Source organism: Glycine soja, chromosome 1 (assembly GCF_004193775.1).
Source record: "Glycine soja cultivar W05 chromosome 1, ASM419377v2, whole genome shotgun sequence".
Classification (NCBI taxonomy): domain Eukaryota; kingdom Viridiplantae; phylum Streptophyta; class Magnoliopsida; order Fabales; family Fabaceae; genus Glycine; species Glycine soja.
In genome coordinates, this window is record NC_041002.1 from 39,752,782 (window position 1) to 39,771,510 (window position 18,729).

At 42.8% G+C, this 18,729-nt stretch overlaps 1 protein-coding gene across 1 annotated transcript; it reads right to left on the reverse strand.

Moving 5' to 3' along the window:
• Positions 1–16,473: 16,473 nt before the first annotated feature.
• LOC114374621 lies at positions 16,474–18,388 on the reverse strand. The gene is made up of 5 exons (XM_028332317.1): positions 18,209–18,388; positions 17,668–18,045; positions 17,049–17,279; positions 16,686–16,862; positions 16,474–16,599 (listed from the first exon to the last, which is right to left on the reverse strand). Exons 1-5 carry the CDS (start codon positions 18,386–18,388, stop codon positions 16,474–16,476), a joined length of 1,092 nt encoding a protein of 363 aa, XP_028188118.1.
• Between the last annotated feature and the right edge of the window lie 341 nt (positions 18,389–18,729).

Below are 18,729 nucleotides of genomic sequence, written 5' to 3' on the forward strand. Positions count from 1 at the left end.
TGGCGAGGACGTCTAGTCCTCTAAAGGCGAGGACGTGTAGTCCTCTGAAGGCGAGGACGTCTAGTCCTATGAAGGCAAGGACGTGTAGTCCTCTGATGGTGAACACATGTAGTCCTCTCAAGGGGAGGATGTGTAGTCCTCTAAAGACGACGGCGTGCAGCCCTCTGAAGGCGTGGACGTGTAGTCCTTAAAAGGCGAGGGTGCGTAGCCCTCTGAAGGTGAGGGTGTGTAGTCCTCTGAAGGCGAGGACGTATAGTCCTCTAAAAGCGAGGACATGTAGTCCTCTGAGGGCGAGTGCATGTAGCCCTCTGAAGGCGAGGATGTGTAGTCCTCTGAATCCGACGACGTGTAGTCCTCTGAAGGTGAAGGCGTGTAGCCCTCTAAAGGCGAGGACATGTAGTCCTCTAAAGGTGAGGACGTGTAGTCCTCTAAAGGCGAGGACGTGTAGCCATCTAAAGGCGAGGATGTGCAGTCCATTCAAGGTGAGCACTTGTAGTCCTCTGAAGGTGAGGACGTGTAGTCCTCAAAAGGCGAGGACATGCAGCCCTATGAAGGCGAAGGCGTGTCACCCTCGGAAGGCGAGGACAGGTAGTCCTCTTAAGGTGAGGGCGTGTAGCCCTTTGAAAGTGCGGGCGTGCAACCTTATGAAGACGAGAACGTGTAGTCCTCTGAAGGCGAGGGCGTGTAGCCCTTTGAAGGCGAGGATGTGTAGTCCTCTAAAGGTGAGGACGTGTAGTCCTCCGAAGGCGAGGACGTATAGTCCTCTGAAGGCGAGGGCGTGTAGCCCTCTAAAGGCGAGGACATGTAGTCCTCTGAAAGCGAGGACGTGTAGTCTTCTGAAGGCGAGGCCATGTAGCCCTCTGATGGCGAGGATGTGTAGTCCTCTGAAGGCGAGGATGTGTAGTCCTCTGAAGGAAAAGACAAGTAGTCCTCTGAAGGCGAGAACGTGTAGTCCTCTAAAGGCGAGGATATGCAGCCCTCTGAAGGCGAGGACATGCAGTCCTCTGAAGGCGAGGACGTGTAGTCCACTGAAGGTGAGGACATGCAGTCCTCTGAAGGCGAGGACGTGAAGTCCTCTGAAGGCGAGGACCCGTAGTCCTCTGTAGATGAGGACGGGCGAGGGCGTGCAGCTCTCTGAAGGCGAGGACGTGTAGTAATCTCAAGGCGAGGACATGTAGTTCTCTGAAGGCGAGGGCGTGTACCCCTCTGCTGGCGAGGACGTCTAGTCCTCTGAAGGCGAGGACGTGTAGTCCTCTGAAGGTGAGGACGGGAGAGGGCATGCAGCTCTCTGAAGGCGAGGACTTGTAGTCCTTTGAAGGCGAGGACGAGTTGTCCTCTAAAGGCGAGGACGTGTAGTCCTCTAAAGGTTAGGACGTGCAGTCCTCTGAAGGCAAGGACGTGCAGTCCTCTGAAGCCGAGGATGTGTTGTCCTCTGAAGGTAACGACGTGCGGTCCTCTGAAGGCGAGGACCTGTAGTCCTCTGAAGGTGAGGACGCGTGAGTGTGTTCAATCCTCTGAAGGCCAGAACATGTAGTCCTTTGAAAGTGAGGACGTGCAGTCCTCTGAAGGGGAGGACGTGCAGTCCTCTGAAGGCGAGGACGTGTAGTCCTCTGAAGCTGAGGACGTGCAGTGCTCTGAAGGCGAGGACGTGAAGTCCTCTGAAGGCGAGGAACTATAGTCCCCTGTAGGTGAGGACGGGCGAGGCCGTGCAGCTCTCTAAAGGCGAGGACTTGTAGTCCTCTGAAGGCGAAGACGAGTAGTCATCTGAAGGTGAGGACGTGTAGTCCTCTGATGGTGAGGACGTGCATTCCTCTGAAGGTGTGGACGCGCAGTCCTCTAAAGGCGAGGACGTGTTGTCCTCTGAAGGTGAGGATGTGCAGTCCTCAAATGGCGAGGACTTGTAGTCCTCTGAAGGTGAAGACAGGCGAGGACATGCGTCTCTCTGAAGGCGAGGACGTGTTGTCGTCTGAAGGTGAGGGCGTGTAGCCCTCTGAAGGCAAGGACGTGCAATCCTCTGAAGGCAAGGATGTGTAGTCCTCTGAATGTGAGGACGTGCAGTCCTCTGAAGGCGAAGACGTGCAATTCTCTGAAGGCGAGGACGTGTAGTCCTCTGAAGGTGAGGACGTGCAGTGCTCTCAAGGCGAGGACGTGTAGCCCTCTAAAGGAGAGGATGTGTAGTCCTCTTAAGGTGAGGACGTGTAGTCCTCTGAAGACGAGGGCGTGTAGCCCTCTGAAGGAAAGGACATGTAGTCCTCAAAAGAAGAGGACGTGTAGTCCTCTGAAGGCGAGGGCGTGTAGCTTTCGGAAGGCTAGGACATGTAGTCCTTTGAAGGTGTGGGCGTGTACCACTCAAAAAGCGCGGACGTGCAGCCCTTTGAAGACGAGGACGTGCAGTCCTCTTAAGGCGAGGGCATGGAACCGTTTGAAGGCGAGGATGTGTAGTCCTTTGAAGTTGAGGATGTGTAGTCCTCTGAAGGCGAGGGAGTGTAGCCCTCTAAAGGCGAGGACATGTAGTCCTCTGAAGGCGAGGACGTGTAGTCCTCTGAAGGCGAAGACAAGTAGTCCTTTGAAGGCGAGGACGTGTAGTCCTCTGAAGGCGAGGACGTGTAGTCCTCTAAAGGCGAGGACGTGTAGTCCTCTGAAGGTGAGGACGTGCAGTCCTTTGAAGGCGAGGACGTGTAATCCTCTGAAGGCGAGGACTTGTTGTCCTCTGAAGATGAAGACGGGCGAGGGTGTTCAGCTCTCTAAAGGCGAGGGCGTGTAGCCCGCTGAAGGTGAGGATGTCTAGTCCTGTGAAGGCGAGGACGTGTAGTCCTCTGAAGGCGAGGAAGTGTAGTCCTCTGATGGCGAGGACGTGTAGTCCTCTAATGGTGAGTACGTGTAGTCCTCTCAAGGGGAGGATGTGTAGTCCTGTAAAGGCGAGGGCGTGCAGCCCTCTGAACGCGAGGACGTGTAGTCCTCTGAAGGTGAGGATAGGCGAGGGCGTGCAGCTCTCTGAAGGCGAGGACGTGTAGTCATCTGAAGGCGATGACGTGTAGTCCTCTGAAGGCGAGGGCGTGTTGCCCTCTGAAGGCGAGGACGTGTAGTCCTCTGAATTCGAGGACGTGGAGTCCTCTTAAGGCGAGGATGTGTAGTCCTCTGAAGGTGAGGACGGGCAAAGGCGTGCAACTCTCTGAAGGCGATGACGTTTAGTCCTCTAAAGGTGAGGACATGCAGTCCGCTGAAGGCGAGGACGTGTATTCCTCTGAAAGCGAAGACCCGTAGTCCTCTGAAGGTGAGGACGGGCGAGGGCGTGCAGCTCTCTGAAGGCGAGGACCTGTTGTTCTCCGAAGGTGAGGACGTGCAGCCCTCTAAAGGCAATGACGTGTAGTCCTCTTAGGTCGAGGGCATGCAGCCCTCTGAAGGTGAGGACGTGTAGTCCTCTGAAGGTGAGGGCATGTAGCCCTCAGAATGTGAGGGCATGTAGCCCTCTGAAGGTGAAGGCGTGGAGCCCTCTGAAGGCGAGGACGTGTAGTCCTCTAAAGGTGAGGGCGTGTAGCTCTCTGAAGGTGAGGGCATGTAGCCCTCTGAAGGTGAGGTCGTGCAACCCTCTGATTGCGAGGACGTGTAGTCCTCTAAAGGTGAGGGCGTGTAGCCCTCTGAAGGTGAGGACGTGTAGTCCTCTGAATCCGAGGACGTGTAGTCCTTTGAAGGCGAGGGCGTGTAGCCCTCTGAAGGTGAGGACGTGAAGCCGTCTGATGGCGAGGATGTGCAGTCTTCTGATGGCGAGGGTGTGTAGCCCTCTGAAGGTGAGGACGTGTAGTCCCTTGAAGGCGAGGACGTGTAGTCCTCTAAAGGGGAGGGTGTATAGCCCTCTTAAGGTGAGGACGTGTAGTCCGCTGAAGGCGAGGACGTGTAGTCCTCAAGGGTCCACCCTTATGAGAAAGCAAGAGATTGACTCATTGAAAGGGCCAGGCATTCCGAATATAAAAAGATTGGATAGTAGATGTAGGAAATCTATGTAGTTAACATGATTTTTATGGATCCAAATGCATGCAACCTTTGTCTTGAAAATCGGTAAATGCGGACTGTGTATGCAACAATGCAATGTAATGGAAATTTGTATACTGTTCATGACATTCTTTCCCTATTTTATGATTTGGTTTTGATTTGATTTTTTTGGAAAACACATATTGACTGTCCTTTTGGAAGAGGTGATAATTCATGCAATTTCATCCAATCTTTTGCAAATCTCTTCGGGAACTCCCTCAGAGTGTATGTTCTGTTGATTTAATCAATCCGTTGAAATCCTAGGGTTTGTCCCCCTTTTTTTTGTTTAAAAACATCGACGGGTGAGAAATTTTGATCTGCCCCTAGGTTCGCTTGAGGCTCATGCACAGTGCCCCTTATTGCCCCAGTGTAAGGCTTTGAGGTACCAATTGTTATCTTTCGCCATGACCTTGTAGCTGGGAACCTATTGGGTGAGAACTTCTAATCCGCCCCTAGGTTCGCTTGAGGTTTATGCATGGTGCCTTTCATTGCCCCAGTTGATGCAATCCTATCCCGCAAGGGCATTGGGTAGAAGACTCAAGTAGATTGGGCTAGAGATCCAAGGGAAGGCCCTAAGGTTCTCATGAGCCTTAGGGTAGATTTCGAGCCCATGGGCTAAGCATGACCCGCTTATCTTTGTAAATATTAGAATAGGTTTTTTCTTCGTTTGGGCCTTGTATTTTGGCCATTCTAATAGTATAGGGTTTTAGCCTTGTATTTCGGGGCATTTTGAGTAGTCTTTGTAGTAAGAACTTTTTTTTGTATTTTCATGTTTTTTTTTGTCATGGGGGTGAGCTTAGCTATTATAGGGGGTGTGTAGCTAAGCTCTAGCTTCTCATCTCAAGGAGGTGAGCTTAGCTATTAGAGAGGTATGTGTAGCTAAGCTCTAGCTTCTTTAGGAATCTTCTTAAAGAAGCTTCTTAAGGAGGTGAGCTTAGTTATGAGAGGGGTGTGTGTAGCTAAGCTCTAGCTTCTCAAGGAAGTTTTCTCAAAGAAGCTTCTCAAGGAAGTTTTCTCAAGAAAGCTTCTCAAGGAAGCTACCTAGTCTATAAATAGAAGCATGTGTAACACTTGTGGTAACTTTGATGAATGAAAGTCTTATGAGATACACTTCAAAGTTCCACTTCTTTCCTTCTTTTATTCCTTCAATTTCGTGCTCCCCCCTTCTCTCTTTCTTTTCCTCCATTAAAGCATCCTCTTCAAGCTTCTTATCCAAGGCAATTCTTGGTGGTGAAGCTCCTTCTTCCTTGGCTTATTCCCTAGTGGATGGTGCCTCCCCTATCCTCTTCTCCTTTGCCTTCCGCTGCATCTCCATGGTGAAAAATCACCATTGAAGGACCTCATTGAAGCTCAAAGATCCAGCCTCCATAGAAGCTCCACAAGCAAGCTTCCATCACCAGTGTAGGGCTCTAAGGTATCCATCGTTGTTTTGTTTTCACAACCTTGTAGCAAGGAAGAATGAAAGAGGCGGTTGATTCTTACAAAAAGAATTTTTCAAGGACGAGAAATAGTTGAAGGATTTTTTTTAATTGACGGGTTAAGTCAAATGACTCCTATTCTTGATAACTTACTTCTCTCTAAAAAAAGACAAACTTTCCGAAATGATAAAATGAGGTCACATGAATGTCTGTACTTTATTTGAGACACAGTCAATAAAATGTTTTTTTTTCTTTTATTTTGAAACTTATTGTTTTGAACTTTACCCGTTGTTTTACGGCACCCCCACCAATATGCAAGACGAGTAATCTCTGATTGAACGGTCTTGGAAGTCAACACTTAGGAGCGCAGGTCGCTTGAGCAAACAAACCAATGGCTTGCACCCACATTCCAGTGGAAGCAAAGATGTAATTATGAGAGGATGAGGGACAAAGATGTCAAATTTATCCATTTTATTTAGTATTGTAACTATGGTTTACAATAATGGCATAAACTTTAAAATCCTGATGAGTCATTAGAGACATCTAACAACAGCTTTCAAAATTGCCCCATGTGTGGTGTCGCTTGTCAATGTTAGGATTCACAAGCGATTCTCCTCAAATTTTAGCCAGCTTGCATTAATTAGACTTTGCACCTTACGCTTTAAGGTCATAAAGTGCTCAATGGAATGTCCCAAAACTCCTCCATAATATTCACATGTTGCGTTCGAGTCGTATCCTCAGAAAAATAGAGGTTGAGAAACCCTGGCAGGGGTTATGGCTACCATTGCATCATTAAGTAGATATGGGAGCAAGTTAGCATATGACACCGGAATTTAGGGTGAATCCTACAGGCTTTTTGCTGCAAAATTCCTTTTTGGTTGGTGTTTTGGTTTGTGCTAAAGGTGGTGTTCATCATTGGAAGTGCGGTAGACAGACTTTGTGATTGATTTAGGGATGGCCTTAGTGGATGATTGGGTGAGAGGGATTGTTATTGGCTGAGTAATGACATTGTTGGGCTAATGGGAAATTTGACCGTGTAGGAATGGCAGTCATAGCAAGGGTTTCTCCCTCATTCTCATCCTCTTCATTCGCCCCTGCTTTCTCACTTATCAAAGTAGGATGGTCAAATTTGCCTCTTTTTAGACCCGCTTCGATCCTTTTGTCGGCGAAGACCAAATCCGTAAAGCTTGAAGGTGCGTACCCCACCATTTTTTCATAGTAAAACACTGGTAATGTGTCTACTATTATTGTGATCATCTCTTTCTCCGTCATTGGAGGTGCCACTTGAGCTGCCAATTCTCTCCACCTTTAGGCGTATTCTTTGAAAGATTCATGCCCCTTTTTGCACATGTTTTGTAGTTGCATCCTATCTGGAGCCATATCAAAATTGTACTAATACTGCCTAACAAAGGCAACCATTAGGTTCTTCCAAGAATGGACTTGGGAAGGTTCCAAGTTAGTGTACTAGGTAACAGCTACCCCAATAAGACTTTCTTGGAAGAAATGTATCAGTAGTTCCTCATCTTTTGTGTATGCCCCCATCTTCCGACAATACATCTTTAGATGGTTCTTGGGGCAAGTAGTCCCCTTGTACTTGTCAAAGTCCGGCACCTTGAACTTGGGAGGGGTGATGATATTGGGTACTAGGAACAACTCTTCTAGGTTAGCAAAGGCATAATCTTTGCCTCCTTTAATGGCCCTGAGCCTTTCTTCTAGATGATCCAGCTTTCCCATTTCTGCCATAGCATGAGGGTTTTTACCCGCTGTGGAATGCAAGGGGTGTGGTTGTGGGTGATACTGAGTGCCCTCCAAAGTGTTTTGTAATGGTATACCACCAACTGCTTGCCCTTTAGTGGCATATCCGAGGCAAGGCTCGAAGTCGGCTAGATTATGGTGGGGCATTTCATGTGTCTCCCCCATGGGTTGAGAGACATGTGCATGATCAGATTGAGGTTGTTGACTTTCAATGAGTATGGGAGTGAAGTTATTGACATCCTCACTGGGAGTGTATGCCACATTGGGTGGTGTATAGTTGGGAGGCAAGCCATATGGTGGGAAGGCATGCTTGTTTTTTTTTTTTTTGCGCTAAATGAGGGCCGCCCGCACCTCCCAACTCTTTGCCTACCATATTTGAGGTTGGATGATTCATTTGGTTGAGGCCAGATAGGGGCGTCGGGTTCACCTTAGAACCAGCGCTGGTAGCGGCAACTGTAACTGCATTGGCTTCCATTATCTTCATCATGCTCATCATGGCCTTCATCATTGTGGCCATTTGCTCTTTCATGGCCTCCATGTCGGCCTTCATCTGCTCTTGCACCTCCTTTACTTCACCCATTACTCTAGCTCTAGCACGGGTTCGGTAAGGGCGCTGTAAAGCGTGTTCTTTTCTTTTTGATAACAATGATTAAGTTCATTTTTTTTCAAGGAAAGAATGCAATGAGCAATGCAACCAATGAAAAGCATGGATGTATGCGAATGATGCACAGTTTGAAGTATTGCGAATTTTTACACAAGACATGGGGTTGAATCAATTTAGATTTTCAACATGGTCCATGACATCTTGGTCAAAGTGAAACTGGAAGTAACAAGGACATCAACAGTCCTAAATGTGTTTGGCAGTAGACGGAGCAACGATATAACTCGATCCATCTTTTGCCCCAATTTTTTGCAAGATGGTTACTTCCATACTTCAACTTGACTTGATGAACCTTTTCGTAAAAGCATGAGCTTGGTTCAACCCCATAACCCAAGGAATGGCAATTTGGATCGCCAATACTTCGACAACATTTCATAGAGATGAAAGACTCGGGAATACGTATGCTATGCATGGAAAATGTAATGATGAGATTGAGATGCCCGAAGAAACATCATTTCCTAGTTAACCACGCATTAGGTACCATGCTCAATCATTTTGTTTTGTTTTTTCTTTTTAGAAATGGGTTTATGATCCCAACATGGTTGGCTCATGGTACCTAACACATGCAACTAAGAACGCAGTGTGAATTTTCACGCTTCCTTTTTTTGATTTTGTTTTGCAGAGGAAAATGCAAGGATCATGCATGAGTAAACATGAAAATAAAAGGTATGCAAAAAGCATGTTAGATGCAAATGCATGGTGATGAAATGACTTATGCATGAAATGATAAGTGACAAATGTAGGAACGATACATCCATTACGATGCCATGAATAGATGTTTATGCGATGCATGATATGAATGCATTTACGGACACGAGAGCCCGAAAAATCATCTCTTCTTACTTGCGTATTCGGGGCGCAGTGCCCCATGTGTGCAGTTAAGATGATGATATGGACCTTTTGGCTTCCCGTGACAAAAGACGAGACCAACATACAACGCATGCGTGACGACATGATGCAAATGCAAAAAAGCGCAACAGGGGGATGTACACAGCATGACAATATCCTCAAATAATCATACAGCAAAGGCGTACATGACATTTAGGTTATATGCATGGCAGTGTTTAAAAGGCACGTAGTGTGTTCACTTCGTGCTCGTATTTTAGGGACCTAAACGGGAGGAACTAAAAGGCTTTTAGTGATAATTCCCAAGGTGGTCATATCTCTCTTGATGGTTTCTAGAGGTATCATCCCCTTCGAAAAAACATATTGCGGCAGTAGGGACTACCAGCAACAATATGTTATCAAAGAGAAAAACTCTAGATGAGGGTTCACTGTTATCATGCAAGTCAGAGACCCAACATAACCACAGATTCACCTCCACTCCTTATGTTCCCATTGACCCGGGTATAGGGCCCCCTTTCAACTCACCGAGTGTACAAATAGTGTTGGTGTTTGTGTGCATCAAATGAATAAATATCTATCTCATGCATACATTTCAAAAACACACTAAAAGCATCAAAGAGTTATATACAAGAACATAAGAGAAACAAAAGGAAACCGACAAAAGAGGAAGTCATGATATTGCACGAGATTAGAAGGCCTAACTCTCTAAAAACAGCCCCCAGTGGAGTCGCCAACTGTCACAACCTACCCTTCGGCGGGAGGGCGACGTGGGGCTCACCGGTGCATCTTCCAAGAAAGGAAAATGCAAGGAGTCGCCACCAACGTTGATTCGAGGAAAATGTCAGAAAAACCAAAAAAGTGTGGTCTACGAACTTTAATCGTGAAAGGTTCAGGAGTTATTTTTATGCACGGGGAAGGTATTAGCACCCCATGCATCCATCACAAAGGGCGGCAGCCTTTAATCAAGTGTGCAAATATGACTTCAAAATGTTTTATTTTCCCTTTTTTATGTCTTTTTGTGTTTTTATGCTTTTTGTGTATTTTTTGTATTTTTTTTATCTTTTTGTGGTCGACAAGGGTGTTTCCCTCGCTCCTACGTATTCCTCAATTGCGATGAGGAAATCATACCTACGTAGTTATTTCAGAACTGAACGTTGGTTAAGTTGTTTTTATCTTTTTACACAAGATATATTTTGACCGAACAAAATTCGTTTAAGGCATTGGACCATTAAATGATCTTTTGATTCTTTTGAAAGGAGGGAACCATTAAGGCATTGGACCATTAATGATCTCTTGGTTTTGAAAGGAGAGAAACGTTAAGGCGTTGGACCATTAACGATTTCTTGGGGTGGTCGACAAAAGTGGGGCTTTTGCTTCTACGTATCCTCAATTGCGATGAGAAAATCAGACCTACGTAGTTCTTGCAAAAGCGGTAAAGTTACATGTTGATTTTATGCCTTTGAATGGTCCATGTTAATCAATAAAACCAAAGAGGACCATTTAAGGCGTTGGACCTTAAAATGGTCTTTAGTGATTTTTGCGGACAAAGCTTGATTTGTGAGTTGATTTTAGCTTTAGTTTCACTTTGGTTATTAGTCAATTCATTCAAGGAAACTTTCAAAGAAAAACGTCTGATTGATTTTTTTGATTATTTTATTTAAATATATTTTGATTATTTTATTATTATTTTTTCAAGATATTTTGATTATTTTACTTTTTTTGGTTTAACCGAGGTTATAGCGTGAACGATCAGTTAGATTTTGCTTTAACAGTGATTAAACGAGATTACAACACAAATGATCGGTTGAAATTCATTTTATCATTTATTAGGTGAGAAAAAGGCTTAAATAAACAGTTAAAAGCTCGTTAAAGCGGAAGAAAAGAAAACTGAAAGTAGGCAAAATGGAAGTGAAAGTACACAAAACAAGTAGGGACCATTAAGGGTGCATAGAATGAATTGAAAGATTCGATTTCGGGAACTTACCGGTTGAAGACCGAAGAACGATGAAGAACGAACGAAGAATGGTGAAGAGCGATGAAGAATTTCCACATAATCGCTTCCGGAAACGTCTCAGAAGCATTACGGAAGCACCTCAACTTGAATTTTCTTCACGAAAACACATTTTTTCACCCAAAACAGCCAAAATGCCATAGCCAAGGGGTCTAGAATATTTTGAAACAGTCCCCCCCTCCCCTATTTATAGGGAAAAAGGGAGGTGCTTGCCGCCAGAGGCTTCTTGAGGAAGATTTCTAAGCGCACCCCAATTACTAAGTTCACCCCTCTTTTCGTACTTTACGGAAAAGTTACAAAAGCCTTACGAATGTGTTTCGGATTTGATTTTCATCTTTTTTTCTCTTCCCTTTCACCAATGTTAAGTGAAATATGCTTACCCAAGGTTTCCGGATATTTTACGAAAGTATTACGAAAGCCACGAAAGCCCTGGAAACAATTTTTCAACAACATGGAGGTGCTTGCCGCCCAGTTGCTTCCTCCTTAAGCAACCCAACTTACAAAATGTTCCGGAAGGGCCTAGATTCAAATTGCTATTTACACCCTTATCTTGATAAGTTCACCCCCATTTTTGTGTTTTTGGTCGTTTTCTTTTCGAAATCTCATGAAACTTTACGGATTCCACCGCGATCAGTGTTAAGCCTTCCGAAGCGATCAACAATGGTCCTCGGATGAAATTAGAGTGTAAGAGTTTATTTACACACACCCCATTTTGCTAAATACACTCCGGTTTTCGTGTTTTTGACCGGTTTCTTCTCGAAACATCTCGGAACTTTATGGATTCCATAATGATGGGTGGTAAACATTTTGAGGTGGTCAAACGAAGGTCTCATGCCGACAAAGAATGGTCCCCGGACGAAATTAGGGTATGACATATGGTAATTCGTATGTTGTTGTAATTTATTTATTTGTCGTTAAGATGGATGAAGATCAATGGACGTATGACAATATGATGTATCAAGAAGTTGATATGGATTATGAAAATGAGCAAGAATGTGGTGTGAATGAACCACCACATGTTGATTGTTCGGAAGCTTTTAATACTTCTCAGGTAATGATGTTCATATAGGTTGAGTCATTTGGTTGAATGTATGTTTTGTATAAAAATTAATATGTCGGGGTTGCATCGTAGGTCTTTGGTGCCTGAGATGATGTTTTGTTGTGGGCTCGATCGGTTGCCCATGAAAACGGATTTGTTGCAATCATTATGAGGTCTGACACACATACTGGTAGTAGAGGAAGAACTTCATTTGTGTTAATTGGCTGTGAAAGGAGCGATCAATATAAGTGTAGGAAGAAAGAATTTGTTAGAAGAGACACTGGGAGTAGGAAATGTGGTTGTCCCTTCAAGTTTCATGGGAAACCAGTGCATGGAGGGGAATGTTGGATGGTGAAGTTGATCTGTGGGATTCACAATCATGAATTGGCCAAGTCCTTAGTTGGACATCCATACGCTGGGCGATTGACTAAGGATGAGAAGAATATTATTGCTGATATGACAAAGTCGATGGTGAAACCAAGAAACATCCTGCTAACGTTGAAGGAGCACAATGCCAACAATTGCACCATAATCAAACAAATTTACAATGCAAGAAGTGCATATTGTTCTTCCATTAGAGGAAGTGATACTGAAATGCAACATCTAATGAAACTTCTTGAACATGATCAATACATTCATTCGTTGGTGTCAGCTAGATGCAGTGAAGTTATGCAATGCATGTCATTCGGTGTTTTTCATAGACAGTACCTACAAAACAAATAGGTACAGACTCTCACTACTTGACTTTGTTGGGATGACACCAACGAGGATGACATTCTCTGCTGGGTTTGCATATCTGGAGGGTGAACGTGTTAATAATGTCGTATGGGCTTTGGAACGGTTTCGAGGTCTATTTTTAAGACGTGATCGTCTCCCTATAGTTATTGTTACTGACAGAGACCTAGCATTGATGAATGCAGTGGAAACTATATTCCCCGAGTGTACAAACTTGTTGTGCAGGTTTCACATCGACAAGAACGTCAAGGCGAAATGCAAATCTTTAATCGGTAAAAAAAAATGCCTAGGAGTATGTCATGGATAACTGGGGTACTCTGGTTGATTGTCTTCCTGAACAGGAGTTCCTTGAGTGCCTTCAGAAGTTTCAAATGGCTTGTTCACCTTGGCCAATGTTCGTTGACTATGTTAACGAAACATGAATTATCCCACATAAGGAAAAATTCATTACAGCCTGGACGAATAAGGTCATGCACCTAGGTAGCAAAACAACAAACATGTATTAAAATGTTTCATTTTTTATAGTAATGTTTATTAATTCATGGAATTTAATTGATGTATATGTTTACTGTTTTTTTGCTATTTCAAATGTAGGGTTGAATCTGCTCATTGGGCTTTAAAAAGAGTGTTACACAATAGCCTTGGAGACCTGTGTAGTGTTTGGGATGCCATGAACAACATGATCACGCTGCAGCACACCCAAATTAAAGCATCCTTTGAAAAAAGTACACATGTGGTTGGACATGTATTTAAAAAAACCTTATACAAGAGGCTTCTTGGAATGCTTTTAAGATACGCTTTAAATGAGATTGCTCCTAAGTTTAAGAGTGCACATTATGCTAGCAACAATCCTTCTTCTTGTGGTTGTATGATGAGAAGCACGCACGGTCTTCCTTGTGCATGTGAGCTATCTAGGTATGCTGTTGGTAGCATCCCACTCGATTCAATCCATATGTTTTGGAGGAGACTTAGTTTTTCAGACCAAGGGTTGTGTGAGGCCGAAGTCACCATCAAGGAAGAGATCGAGACCATATCTAAAAGATTTGAGGAACTTGATGTTGGTGGTAAAGTTACTCTCAAGAGTAAACTTCGAGAAATTGTATACCCTGATCAAAACTCTATGTCTCCTCCTCCATCAAAGGTCAACACTAAAGGAGCATCGAAGAAATCGATGAACAGAAGCAAAAGATCCACAAAGCGTGATCCGTCTTATTGGGAGTATGTTGATGTTTTTCATTTTGTTCAGAGCAGCAACTCTTCAGTGAAACGTAGTGCATCATCTTCTGACCCATCGAAGCCACCAAAGCCAACAAGGATCATCCTGATGTTGGATCAATTTGAGCCATTTATACAGAGTTTCATTCACGACATTGTGGATGTGAAATCAGACGGTAACTGTGGATATCGGTCCATTGCCAGTTTATTAGGTATAGGCGAAGATTCTTGGTCATTGGTGCGCAACAAATTGATTAAAGAACTTGGCAAATGGTCGCATGACTACATCAACCTCTTTGGTGGCACAGAGAGATATGAAGAATTAAGGTTGTCCCTACTTGTTGATGGGTTTTCCAAGGTATGTTGTTCAGGTTATATTTTTTTTAAGAACAAACTTTAAATAACTTACATGTATTTGTTTGTTTGATTAAGGTTAGTGTCGACAAGTGGATGGATATAACAGAGATGGGATATGTCATTGCATTAAGGTATAATGTAATCCTTGTACCATTGTCCCGACAACAAAGCATGACATTTTTTCCTCTTAGAAGTCAACCACCACCAGATTCTTCTGTGCACCGCATGATATGTGTCAATCACGTGTTTGGAAATCATATTGTTCGGGTACATTGAATATAGTTAGTCTCATTTTTAGATTTATGCAATCATTCTATTCATTTGAGTTAATAATGTTTGTTCACGTACAATAGGTTTATTTGAAAGACCGTTGTCCTTTACCGCCTCTCGCATTGTTGTGGTCTATGAATTGTCAGCCTCTGTCAAAGCAGTGGCCAACTCCATATATTAGTAGAATGAAACAGTGCAATAGCTTAAAGGTGTTGAAAAGAGACTATGTCAACCTAAATGAAGACTGATTTTATCCTAATTTTATTCATTATGCGATATAATTTGTTGTCAGACGTTTATCCTTAATTATTAAGTAATTGTTGCATTAAGAAATAAATTAGTTGGTACAACTAAAATCAATTACGCATGTATGATACATCATTGTCAGAATTGACAACACATAGTCAAGTGCATGCGTATTAAAGTTTGAGTGTGATACGACATTGAATGACTTGACAACACATTGATAGCTTGACATGACACCACATTGGTTTAGTTGAAAACACAAACACGAAACATCTGCATGTGTCTCTATTTTTTTTTAAAAAAAAACTGAAGCAATGTTGGTGAAAACCATCTATATATATGAGACACGGCAACACGCTAAAAAATCAGACGTTCTCTCCCAATTCTTATAACAAAGTATGACATTTTTAGGAGAAACTAGTAGTTAGACAATTGTTTACTTTCAAACTTCCACTCCAGTAGCCATTCGAGTACCAAACACTTGTGATTTTGCAACCCTAAAAACCAGAATACACAATACCCTTCAGTTAACCGACAAACAATTTTTGGATGAAATTTACTACCGGCAGCCATTCATAGATACAGGTAACCAAATTCACTTTCAATGTATGCAATTGAAAAATGATGATGATGTCAACACAATGTTAATGTGTAATCCTCAATTTTCGTGTGTTGGTCTGATTGAGTTATTATGCACCATTGGTAGAACACCAAATGAAATATTAAACTTACTTGAAGGCACTATGACCCCTACTCATGATGTGCTTCTGTATTACAACAAGAGGTGGAACATGCCACACCAAAACAATTTTGTAGGTTACGTGTTCACAGAAAAGAATCCAAAAAAATTTGACATTCCTTCATGGTGTACCATCGATGAACTGAAGGATTTGATAAAGCAAGTTACACCTCAAGGGATTCCCCTTCATGGAATTCATGAATCACAAACGGTAAGACGATTGTTTTTTCGAAAACTAGGTCATTTTGAGTATTCAGACAAAGTTATCAAATTTGAAATTATTGAGCTGAAAACTAACAATGACGTGCTGAAGGTCTTAGTACAGTCTAACTATTGGAAACAATTTGGGCCAATAGAAATTTTAGTTGTTTTTACTAACCAGGTTATGGAAATGGAAGACGACCTGGCTACATCGCTACAGGATTGAATGCAAGTTTTATTTCCGAGTTTTTCATGCAAATTTTATTTCTTTCCAGCATATTGAAGTGAATGTAATGTTTGAATTCGATAAGTTGTTCACTATTTGTTCAGTACCTGTTCAGTAATAATTTCCACTATTTGGTTTACCCATGATTCAATGCGGATTAGAATGTGTTTTCTAAATATTTACTTGACAAAGTCAATTTCATCTCAAGGATAGTTTAACGCTTAACGAGAATTTCATCGGAAGGAACCACAAAAATAGAAATATGAATAAATATGTATTGTACTACAACTGAAACATATGTAAATTTACTAGTTGACAATATTAAATTTTAGCATTCACAAATACATAATAATTACTATAATTCTTTCAAAGTTGCAATGAAACATATGTAATTTTTTTATTTTAAATTACTATAATCTTAAATTACTTACAAGTTAGAATAATACACCTTTTTTTATTTTATTTCTATTGTATAATTTTTTACGTTAAATTTTTTATATTTCTTTTTAAGATAATTTGATCATCATATTATTATTTATTAATTTTATAAATTCTAGAAGGTGTGTCATATAGAGTGCACAAAAAATAAAATAATGTAACAAATAATTTCAATAAAAGTTATAGCCAAAATAATGTAACAAATACAAAAATGTTGTCAAATACAAGACATAAAATGATCTATCAATGATCTGTGTGCCATCCTCGTCGTGCCCTAACATTTCCATTTAAGTTGTCACCCCCCTAGCGATCCTGAGGCAATCTTCCACGATCTCATGTAACTCTGTGCCTTCAGTGACCATCCTTAGGTTGAGCACATGCTCTAACCTTTCTGCGATCGCTTCACAACCATCCTATGACATTCATAAAAACACAATTATTGCAACATTTAAAATAATCCAAAATTTATAAAATAAAACATTAAAGCAACTAATCTTACCACTGCAGGTGCCTGTGATGGTCCAACGTCTGCTCCCACTGGAACCTCTGGGATACCTGGCTCGACGTATTCCTCATGTTGTGGCGCAGGTGGATGTCTGGGCTCATCACCTGCCTGTGTAGGTGTGACGAACAAATGAGATATCCGGAAGAACCACTCCATGTAATCTGCTGATACCTGCCTAGGCACAACAAAAATCTCACCCGCATTGGCTATATGGTCCTTGTAATGCATTCACTTGTCGTCGATATCCTCATATGACAAGGAGGCACTAACAGGCGGTGGAGGAATGGTCTAAATGTACCTGAACTATCCTACCACCCTATCTAGTCGAACTGTGACCATAATAGGACCCCATCTAACCTGACCCTGGAAGCACGAAATGAGCTCAAACCTCCTAACTCCTTGGTGGTCACCATAGGGCATCCAGGACACGTTAGTGATCGTCAAAGCATCCAAACGTGTCTGGTACGCCGCTGCTCGTAATCCCTTGATATAAGCCTTCGTCATAAGCCACCGGCAGGCACGTGTGGATGTCTCATCGTATACATCGTCAGTGATGCAGTCATGAACACTAGGAAAGTGCTCATATATCTAGCACTAGAAACATCATATGACCATAAGATCAATGTCAAATACACATAAAAAAAACATATTAGCATCATAATCCAATTTAACGTATTACAAACACAAAATTTACCTGTAATAAAGTAATGTACCCAACAAACAGTCGTCTACTACTCTAAGAAGCTTCATTTAACTGGTCATACATATGCACTAGCGCGGCAGCTCCCTAGGCATACCTCCCACTCTCACCCAGGTCTTGAAAAGCCTCCAGATGCACTACATGGACATGTGTTGCACTCTTGTTAGCGAAAAGAGTGCAACCAACCAAGTGGAGGAGATAAGCACGAGCTGCTACAATCCACCGTCGGGCCTCGCATCTACTCAAATAGATATCCTATACCCACGACAGGCATACATATTCCCCACGCGCCTGTGCAGTCTCAGCTCTAGCCTCCTTACCCGAGACCTCGAGCAACTCCATCAACAAGATGACCGTCTCCTCCACAACTAGAGGCTTGAAGTTGTGCAAGGCACCTGTGATCGACAGATATAGGAGTGATGACACATCATCCAGTGTGATCGTCAGCTCTCCTACTGGAAGGTGGAAGCTGCTGGTCTCCCCGTGCCACCTCTCCACAAGCGCATATATAAGTCCCGAATCGCCGGTGACTACTGAGCACCCGATCAAAGGGCTTAATCCTGTGGCAGCGACTAGCCCTTCGATCTCAGGCGTTGGCCTCCCAATTTTCTCTACCTTCCTACTGTGGGAGGCCAACTTCAAGTCAGGACGTTCCTGAATTGAAGAACACATCATTCCAAATAATAGTATATCAAAAATTTATTATCACAAACAACTGAACAATAACAAATAATTAACAATTAACTTTACTTAAAAATTATAATACCTCTCAAGTCCATATGCTATGTGCAACATGATTAGGAAAGGAAGTTAGCACTGATAGGTCACGTGGCCCACTAGGGAATCCCTTAGCATCATCAGCAATTGATCCCGCAGCAAAATCATCAGCAACTAAGCCCTCTACACCAGATGCAGGTACGTCCATAGTCATCGGAGGAACATCCTCAGTCATCTGAGAATCATCCTTAGTCATATCAGCAACGTCCTCACGTACCATTGCCTATGGACGAATGCGGTAGGCCTACTCCGTCGGGGAACATCATCTGAATGATGCTCATCCTGTCCACCCCAGGCTCTGCCTATACCCCTACCTAATGAACGACGTAAACCTCTCATTCTAACCATGATCTACAAATCATGATGAACATGTTTTTTTTTGGTCAAATTCAATATTCATATATTTATAAACCTACATAACCCTAAGTCATCAGCCCTACATTATAACCCTAATCACACTACCTTAAACACCTCATTAAAAAAATGTTGAGGTTGAAAATTACCCAAATTAAATTGAATGACTTATTTTTTTTTTCTTTCCTTATCATATACCCATAATAA

Coding starts and splice junctions, on each gene's coding strand:
- LOC114374621 (XM_028332317.1), bottom strand. CDS start 18,388: ATGGTACGTGAGGACGTTGCTGATATGACTAAGGATGATTCTCAGATG. Junction 18,046..18,208: donor GTGGGCCACGTGACCTATCA/GTGCTAACTTCC, acceptor TCTTCAATTCAG/GAACGTCCTGACTTGAAGTT. Junction 17,280..17,667: donor CACAGGCGCGTGGGGAATAT/GTATGCCTGTCG, acceptor TTCTAGTGCTAG/ATATATGAGCACTTTCCTAG.